The 10,315-nt window shown below is 36.8% G+C and overlaps 1 protein-coding gene across 1 annotated transcript in view; it reads left to right on the top strand.

Moving 5' to 3' along the window:
• Window positions 1–6,016, top strand: part of TLK1 (tousled like kinase 1) — a 181,004-nt gene extending 174,988 nt beyond the window's left edge. The window contains 4 exon segments of the mRNA XM_007944095.2: window positions 1,409–1,520; window positions 2,948–3,055; window positions 5,839–5,955; window positions 5,957–6,016. Coding sequence (XP_007942286.1) covers window positions 1,409–1,520; window positions 2,948–3,055; window positions 5,839–5,955; window positions 5,957–6,016 — 397 coding nt within the window.
• The last annotated feature ends 4,299 nt before the right edge of the window (window positions 6,017–10,315 follow it).

Raw genomic sequence — 10,315 nt, forward strand, 5'->3', positions numbered from 1 at the left:
TTTGACTGCTAACCAGAAGGCTGGAAGTTCAAACCCACCAGCTACTCCTCAGAAGGGAGACTGGGCAATCTACTTCTGTAGAGATACTGCCTCGGAAACCTAAGGAGGGGTCTCTATGAGTCAGATCCAACTCGATGGCAATCAGTTTTGTTTTGTTTTTTTTTTTTTAAATAACATTTTCATTTTTCTCATGTTGATCCTTACAGACTTCTAGAATACATGTATATATTGCTTTTGCAAATATTCTAGTGAATGTCTTTAATGTCAGTTCCTACAACTGCTCTCCTTATTTCAACCATTTTAGAAACAATATACCTTAGTGTTTAAGAACAATTCTTGTTTCAGTTACATGCACATACATAAATACCTACACAAAACAAAACAAAGGTAGCTTTTCAGTTGGTTTTGGGAGTAGGGAAAGAATTTACACCATGAATAAGTTATTAGTCATCTTGGTGGTTCTACTTCAAAGAAGTTTCTTGTAGTTTTTAAGAGATCTATCAGCATCCTGCTGAAATCGCAACAATTTTAACATAGTGAGTACAAAACAAAAGTATAAAGGAATAGATCTCATTTTCACTGTATTATACCTTTTCAGGAATTTTTCCGTTTATCTTAATATTTGAAATATGTAATGTTTACATCCCTAGTGGATCTTTTTCTTTATCACCTGTGGTGATAAATTTATTTTCACTTTTCCTTCATGAAAAATTAACTTATAAATAGCATACATTTTTGAATACTCAATATATTTCAGACACTAGTGTTTGAAACTGCACAAGTAAGAGCCCTTTGAGTGACTTGCATGTAATTGCAGTTTAATGCCATGATAGCAGGACTGTAAAGACCTGTGGCAGCATGGGCAAGAAGCAAAACTGCCTGGAAAGAACCAGAGGAAGCTTTTGGAGGTCAGATGGGTTGACCTCACTAAGGAAGTGGAGAAATTAGGGAAGGCGTCAGAGTTTATCAGATTCACAGCACAGAGGGAAAAAGAAGAGCAGTGTGGGGAACCAAGTGAGCTGGCTCTGAGTGGCCAATTTGGGAGGTTAGCAGGTAGGGAAGAATAGTGAGTTCAGATTTGGGAAATTTAAGTTAAGTTGTTGTTGCCAGATTAGGATGACTTTTGTGTTACAAACAGGAGACTTGAGGTCTTAATTGGCAGTGAGTGCTGTTGAGGTTATTTAAACAAAAGAACCACCTGATCAGGTATATATATGATAATGTTTTGTTCTAGTTGCAGGGTTAAATGATAGAAGAATATAAATGCTTCAAAAATCTCATTGTTGATTTCATTGATGAAAGTCCTAATATTTGTATACAGATTAAATGAGTAAGATTTTTACACTTAGAAGGTTTAAACAATATTAAAAGTTTGTCCTTTACTTTTTTATCTCCCAAAAAACTATAGGTATTTACCCCCTGAGTGTTTTGTAGTTGGAAAAGAGCCCCCAAAGATTTCCAACAAGGTTGATGTGTGGTCCGTTGGAGTCATCTTTTTTCAGTGTCTCTATGGTAGAAAGGTAAGTTAGTTGAGTTCCACCAGTTTCAGCTGTACAGAAAAAATTGTGTTGAGGTTTTCCTTTTAAATGCAAAGTGCCATTAACATGAAGTCGATTTAGGAGCTCTGGTAGCATAGTGGCTAAGACACTTGCCTGCTAACCAGACGGCTGGCGGTTCAAACCCACCAGCCACTCCTCGGAAGGAAGGTTGGGCAATCCTACTTCCGTAGTGATACTGCCTCGGAAACCCAAGGAGGGGTCACTATGAGTCGGGGCCGACTCGATGGCACATAACAACAACAACAAGGGAAGCCAAGCTGTTGCTCTATTTCTTCCTAAAATTTCCATGGATCAGAATTTCTTTAATGTCACACCAGTCTACTTGGCCTACTTGTTTTTGTTTTTGATAGTGGACAGGAGGAGGGTGGTTAAGATAAACAGGTAACTATTACCAATTAGAAGCTCTGGTAGTGTAGTGCCTAAGGCACTCAACTGCTCACCAGAAGGCTGTGACGGTTCAAACCTACCAGCCATTCCTCAGAAGGAAGATTGGACAATCTACTTCTGTAGTGATACCGTCTCAGGAACCCAAGGAGGGGTTGCTATGAGTTGGGGCCTACTCGATGGCACATGACAACAGCAATTACCAATGCTAATAACATGTTCTACTGCTAGAAATACTGGAGTCAAAACACTTTTCATTATCCTCCAAACATTCTGCCCACTTCTTGTGGACTCCCATTCTCTCCAGTCTTCCCCTCCAGACCTGCCCTGCTCCTCACACACATGATACAGTTCAGCCCACACATAGTTTTCCCCGTGCTTCCTCAGGGAAATAGCACCTAACATAGTCTTGAATCTTGGGACAGCACTTTTTATATTGAAGTCAGAACTACAGGTTATTGTAGATGGCATCTAGCCCACATCCCACCCCATACCTTCATTTGGGAAATATGGGAAGAGCCGTTAAGGGAGTTGTCAGGAAACTCACAGCAAGTTAGGACCAAACCCAGGTCTCTTAACTCCCAGTCCAGAGCTGTTTCACTTCACTTAGCACATCAGGCACAAGGTCTGTTGGTCTTGGAATCGTCACACGTTTTCACTGCACCTTCATCTCCTCTCTGATCAAACTTCAGTTTTTAAAACATTCAAAATAAAATTTTAAATATCTTTTTATGTTTCTATGTTATTTTACATAGAAACATTGCAACAGCATTACTTTCTACTTTTTGTGACATTTCAGCAATGCTAAGGATTGATAGATGAACTTTCTTGGTCTGCTGTCAGTTTTAACTGTGTTCCTATGTGAATGCATTTAAGTTCCAAATAACTGAGGAAAAAAAATTAAAACACAATTCCTTTGCATTTTGGAGATTACTAATGATATCTGTGTTTAAATATTTTGAGAGATAAATTTCTCAACATTTCGTTCTTTTTTTTTTTTTAAGCCATTTGGTCATAATCAATCTCAACAAGACATCCTTCAAGAAAACACAATATTAAAAGCCACAGAAGTCCAGTTCCCTGTAAAACCGGTTGTAAGCAGTGAAGCCAAGGTATTAAGTTTATATAAATAAGTTTTGTGAGATAAATTTTGTCTCTTAAATTGTGCTTAAAACAATGTAAGTACCAATTAGTAGGTAAAGCTAAAGGGGTTGCTGCTGCCCAGGAGATCAGGTCGGTGGGAACAGGTGGTTTGTGCTGGAGAAGGGAGTTGCTTAGGCCTTTGGTTGTGGTAATTTTTGTCTTTTAAAGACCCAAATATAGTTTCTGGTTCTTTGTGCACACCATCTTGCTTTTTCAAGAATTAGGGAAAACCACAAGATCTAGGCCTATATTACCTTTATGTCTCATGTATCAGCTTATATTAATGTTTCACCTGGGATGTTTAAGTATAGAAGGAGTAATAAAAGGAGCCACTCCTCGGAAGGAAGGTTGGGCAATCCTACTTCCGTAGTGATACTGCCTCGGAAACCCAAGGAGGGGTCGCTATGAGTCGGGGCCGACTCGACGGCACATAACAACAACAACAACAACATCATTTATTTAGTGCTTACTGTTTGCCAAGCATTGTTTTGATGCTTTATGTGCATCATCTTTTAACAGCCTTTTGAAGTACAGGTACTTTTGTCTATCCCATTTTATAATGTAGGAAACCAGCCAAGCCAGAGCAAAAGTAAGTGCCTTTTCCAGAATCATACTAGCTAGTAAGTAACAGAGCAGTGGCTCACAAGAATCCACTTCTGCCAGCCTCCAAAATCCATGACCTTTTTGCTGCCTTGTACTAGCTCTGGAGAAAGCCTGATCATTTCTCTGTGACCCCCGTTGGAGTCTTCCCTTTTCTAAGCCCTGTGAAATTCCTAAGAAAAATGCATGACCTTCCTCCCTCCCTTCCTTTCTCCCTTCCCTTTCTTTCTTTCTTTCTTTTTTTTTTTTTAAATGTATGTGTGTGAATAGTCCAGGCTATAAGAATAATTCATAAACGGGCATTACGTAGTTTCTGTTCTTAGAGTAAGACAGATAATGCTAGATGTTACCCATATTTGAGGTTATACTGGACTTCAGAATTGAAAGTGTGCTGGTTTTCATGTAGTTAATTTCAGTAAGTGTATTTATTGAAAATGTTCAGCATTATATTTTGTCCCTTATATCTTTGTTGTTTTTTTTGCAAGTTATTTGAGTGACTATTAGAAGATTTTGACAATTAAGACAATAAATGTATTTTACAGCAAAAATGAAAACCAAGAAAAAAAATTGTCATAAAAAGATCTTAACAGTACTAGCATCTAAATCTGTCTTCTCTTTCTGTCTACAGCCTCAGTGACAACAAGAATTAAATGATAAATTTAGTCAAAGCAAAATCCATTGTGTTTTAAATATTGGGAAAAAATGACCAAGAGTGAGTGGAGAGTACCAAAGAGGAATACCATTTAGCCATTTCTGGGTCTGTCCTAGCATCCAGAAAGGAGGCAGGGTATTCACGTGTTTTATTTACCTCTTGTCCCCACAGAGCACACTTTTGTCAGGACTTGCTCCTGACCTGTGTAGGCGTCTGAGGTATAGCTATTCACTGTAGGCTGCTTAGCCCTAACCTGCTGTTAGTGGCCTTTCAGCACCACAAACTCTGCCTTCAACACGTCAGTCACTCTTATTCTTTCCTCCAGGTTAATCTTTGCAATGTGCTCTCTCAAACTTTTTTTATTTAAGATTTTAAAAAGGAAGTATCTAAGTAATCAGCTCAACTTTTGATGAATAGAAGAAAAATAGCCATAGCATAACAATAAGAATAGCTAGGTTTGATTTTTAGAAAGAAATTTACTTACAGTGAATTTCAAAGCAAAAAAGGGTACAAAGCAGTTACTTTTTAATGTGATTAAACTTCTGTTGTTTTATTTTCCTACAAATGCTTTAATTCGTGAATTTATGTGGCAGTTAGGAATTTCAAGATAGGCTAAAGTTATTTCTAACTTCAGCAGTAAGAAAGGGAAACAGTTTTATCATTTGTCCCTTGAGAATATTTTATCTGTTGCCCCCGAAAATGGATGAATCTTACAAACATGGATGAATCTTACAAAATGTTGAGTGAAAGAAGCTAGGCAAAGGAAAGCGTTATCTATGATTCCATTTACGTAAAGTACAAACTTAAAAAAAAATGATGTTAGAAGTCAGAATAGAGATTACCCATTTTAGGTTGTGGTAGGGCTTAGGAAGGACATAGAAGGTTCCGGTAGAGTTCTTTTTCTTCATCTGGTTGCTAGTTACGTAGACATGTTCATTGTATACTTCTATATAAGTATGTTGTTATTTGGCTTTTTCAAAAGTATAATTAATACAAGGCTAACCTGGGAAACAAAACCTAATAAAAGTGTCACTGCAGTGCTCCCTTCATCTAAAGAAAGTCTTTATGCACAATTTTAAAACAAGATAACCTGTTGCCATTGAGTCAGTTCCAAAGGGAAAAAATTTCAGGCTAAAAATGGCAGCTTGCCCTTTAGCTGAGTTAAACTGATAGTGAAATTAGATGAGGGTAGGGGAGTTGTTTCAATAGAAAAAAAAAGTCTCCAGAATTTTGTCAGTACAAATGCACCTTATCAGCAGTAAGTTCAAAGGGTGACAATAATGACTATAAATTGACTCTCTAGGAGCTCTGAAGTGAGAGTTGAATTTGGATTGATGATGTTGTTGCTACAGAAAATTCTTGTTACTGCTTTAAGGTTTGCACATCCAATATAATGAGATCTATTTATTGTCTTAAGTGTGTCCATCCTTCCGTAAGGTTCAGTTGATTGATGTGTAGAAGGGAAAGGGATCATTTAAGTGCTGATCTTTTTGTTTTAAGGCCTTCATAAGACGCTGCTTGGCCTACCGGAAAGAAGATCGATTTGATGTGCACCAACTGGCAAATGACCCATACCTTCTCCCTCACATGAGAAGATCAAATTCTTCTGGAAACTTAACACATGGTTGGGCTGACAGTATCCCCTACACCCCCTTCTTCAAGCATAATTTCTTACTGACTTTGCTTCAAGAGTGGCATTGATACCTTTGAATTGTTTCCAGGTGCACACTTAAGTTTGAAAGCATTGAGTGTTTTTTTTTCTTTTTCACACAGGACATGGTTGAGAACTATTAGTATACTAAAGTTCTTCATAGTATCATTTGTATGAGAGTGGCTCATGGACAGTGAATAAGTGTACACTTCTGACTAAACCTGAGCAGTGAAGGATGACTGCCTGTTGGACAGAAACAGGAGTTCCTCATTAAGACAGAAGAAAAACAGTGTTTTGTTTGTTTGAGGGAACACTGTAAATAGCGTTTATAATACTTAAATACATTTAGTTGTTACTGGAGAGTTCTTATGTGAAGGGTAGTTTTTCATTATTTAAAAACACATGGAAAAAAATGAGACATATTTCTAACACATAAAACTACAGTGCCTGGATCCATTCTTCAGCATTCAGCAGTTGCTGAAACCAAAGTCAGAACTGAATGACAGTGACAGTTTTGTAGTAATAGAATGTGAGTGTTAGAACCTTTGGACAAAGTTAACTTTGTCATTTGCCTATTCTGGCTTTTACCAAGTTGTACCTCGAAGTCACGTGTCCGTTTTTTCACTGGTTATATTAAAGGGAGCACCATTATTCCTTTGACAAAAGGGGCTGCTTAGTTAGAAATCAGTTGAATGCACTAAATTACAACATTTCCTGTGTTTTCAATGTGTTAGACTTCTTAACAGGTATTTTTCTTTTGTTACCAGGCCATGTTCATAAAAATAAGTGATAATATGTAACCAAATGCAGACCAGTCTATGCAGGATAATGATAAATTCCCTTCTAGCTCTATTGTAAATTGTTGTACAGATGTCATATTTGAATTACTAAGTTTCAGCAGCTTATTCTTGTACAAATGTTTAAAAAAATACGGCTTTTCTAATTGGATATTGTATTTTTTTTAAGTCTTCTTGGAGGCGCTTTAATTGCTGCTAAATGATGTTGCTTTTTTGCTAAAAAATTGAATGACCTCCTTAAAGGTACAAGTTGACTGTATATCATACAGAGAGATTGAAAGCAGGCATTCATTAACAATCAAGGCATGTAAAAATGATCCATGTTGGGCATGTAGAGGTCTTTAAATCAGTGTCTTCGGTTCTAGGGCTGTGGAGCACATAGATACTAGATTTATAAATTGTTCTTGGTTATTCTACATTTCTAGAAGGTTCTTATCAGTAAGGTGGGATAATGGTCCCATAAACAAACTTCTTGTGGTTTGTACAGATTTGTTAAAATGTGAAACATTTTCTAACTGCCTTGTTTGGAAAAACCATTATTTCACTGCAGTAGATTATTTCTTTATGGTCATAGTCATAATGCTGATAGTTACATGTAAGCTGTCTGTGTTGCAGAACAAGGGGGCTGTACTTACCACAGACTTTCATTACTATTGTACAGTTCAATTGTGGCTCTTATTTCTCATGTCGCAAGCCATTTTGTTTTTTTATTGTACATAGACACATTGTCTCTTTAAGATGCTGCTGAAATTGTAGAGAATGTAGCCAAAACAATAATAAACAATGACAGTTAAAATTTAAAGACTATGAAAAATTACATTTGAAGGGAGCTTTCCAGATTTAGGTTAGTAACTAACTTAGCTCCTTTACTTAAGAATCAGCTGAGTAAATTCTTAAAGTATACTTCCAGAAAAGTATAAAGTGTTTCAAGCTGTTAAACTAAAGATAATAACCATTATCAAGGCTAATCCTGGGTAAGTAACACATAGTGCTATCAGGAATAGCTTAAAGGCTATACCTGTTCCTCTGTAGATTAAGATAGAAATTCTATAAAAAATACTGACATGGTAATGAAATGTTAGCATTGAGTGTATTAGATACAACCCACAATTTTTTTAATTTTGTTGTCGATGAGTTGTCATCTTTCTGGATCATAAAGTACTATGTTCATATAGTAACTGTTATTTAAAGTAATGAATTAAAAGAAAATGCCTAGTCTTATTTAAAATTTTTGGTGGGCTGAGTATTAAGTAGATATAAATCTAACATGAGGTTGAAAAAGTAGTACAGACCCAGATCTCTGCTTCACAGTACTATCACATACAATATGATGGAGTGCTAGTGTCAGAGTCAAGAAAATGAGGAAAACAAGCCATACAATGAGACGGCTTCCTTGACCTGGGTCTTAGAATCACAGATATACAGGATATGAATCAATTTAGTAGACCATTTCTTCATGTAAGGTTTTTCTGAATGAATGCTATCTATTCTTTTTGGATAAGATACCAGTTACCCAGCAGTAAGACGGCTAAATGAACCAAATGGAATAATTTATTGATACCTTTACATGGGAAATTGATACTTAGCACTAACTAATTTCAAAGTCACTCTGGCAGTCATTGACTCTAATCTCTTTTGGGGGTTCAATTGTTTCTAGACTCGGATGTCTCTGCTTAGAATTAAAGCATGTCTTAAATCCCTAAGATAATTGCCGAGGTCTGCTCCCTTTAGGGTCTGCACTGATGCAAGATAAAATACACCATTTTTGCATATAATTTTAAAAATCTTGATTCATGTGCATGAGAGGAAATAAATGTAGACACCATCCTAATAATGTATAAATCAGGAGGGAGGGGTATTTGGTTGTTGATCAAAAATACTCAGTCTACTTTTTCCTTACCCACCACTATCCCTTCCTCCCAAAATAGAATTCTTATGAAATGTGAACAAATACCTTCTTCTAAAAATACCTCATTACAGGAAACCAAAATGGTGGAGCATCTCAGTGAAACATTTGAAGAGCATATTTGTGTGTTGTATTGTTGTTCATATTACTTATTAAATCAGTAATGCTGATGACCATCATGTTATTATTAGCCATGTGTTAGTGGTTATGCAGACTGTGCAGCCCATTTAGTTTGTTAGTTTACTTTTAATTACATTGTTTGTTTTTGTGTGAAAGTGATATCACACTGTGTGAAAGTGAAATCACATTGGCAGGTCTTTCTCTAGTCCCAATTTAAATTTTGACATGTTATCTGATCATTTTCCTCCCAAATATACCTAATCTCAGTGTTCCAAAGACAAAACAGCCTAATTCAAAAAGTGCTTTTAGCAGCTATTTTTAAAAATGAATTAGTAGAATTCTAGATTCTGGGTTTCAGGAATACTATGACCATTTTAGAATATAAATAACTAGTCTGTCAGTATGAATTAGCTTTATTTCCTAAAATATGCTCTTCCCCTTCCCTCCTCTACCTACTTTTTTTGAACCCCACCACCACCCAGGGATTCTTTAATTTTTAAATGGAAAAATTTTTAGTAAATGTGTGTAAGCCAAGTTTAAAATTATTTGCTGAAAACCAGAGAAGAACTTAGTAGAAGGCTAATTTCTAGTTAGGACCAAAATGCATAGCTTCCACCTGGAAATCTTCACTTGTTAAAATACTAGGGTTGTGGATTACCTACATACTTACGGCTGTTTGTGATGGGCAATAAAATACAGTGAGTGGTTAAGAGCCCAGGTTTTGGAATCAGATTGCTTCATATGTGGACTGCCATGCAGGCCTACCTGTCTAGTGCCAACCATCCAGAGTGATTGTGGGGAATAAATGAGGTCACGTGTGTGAAGCACTTAGAACTCTGCCCACACACAACACATGCCCATGGAACATGGGACAGACGCTGCTGCCATCACCGTTCTTTCTAAAACTCAGGACACTACCTTTGCCCTATTTATAAGGTGCTGTCTGCTTTGCTTCTCCAGGTAACTTAAATTCTTTACAGTAGTTTTACGTTGTTTGGCTCAACTTTTAACCAAGAGGCTGATTAGAGTACCTGAATATGGAAGGTGGCAGAATGTAAGAAAGAAAGAAAAAACATAATAACTCTGTAAACTGAAACTGCCAGAAGGATCGTACCCTGACCATTTCTTTCTGTCTCATCAATTTCACTTCTGCCATACTTTACAGAGTATTCTTTGCTAGGAAAAACCACTTGAAGTAGGGTGAATGATACTGGCCCTGTTTTGCAGAGATGGAAACAGATTTGGACGAGGTTGGGTTACAGAAATTAGTAAGTAATGGGATCAGAACTGAAGCACAGCTTTTGGAGTCTTAGAGTAGGGTTCTTACCACGTTAACCCTCTTGCCTGTGTTGATTATAAACATGGTTCAGTGTGTTAAATTTTTCATGATTCTTCAAAGATGGCACAAAGTTACAGGCTACAGACAGGTAACTGTCACCTTAAAAGAGCAGTCTAAAGAATCCTGCATGTGTTAGTTCAGGAATGCCATCTGGATGGCACCTG

The sequence above is a fragment of the Orycteropus afer genome, unplaced genomic scaffold (assembly GCF_000298275.1).
Source record: "Orycteropus afer afer isolate SDZICR_OR568_19922 unplaced genomic scaffold, OryAfe1.0 scaffold00001, whole genome shotgun sequence".
In the NCBI taxonomy this organism is placed as follows: domain Eukaryota; kingdom Metazoa; phylum Chordata; class Mammalia; order Tubulidentata; family Orycteropodidae; genus Orycteropus; species Orycteropus afer.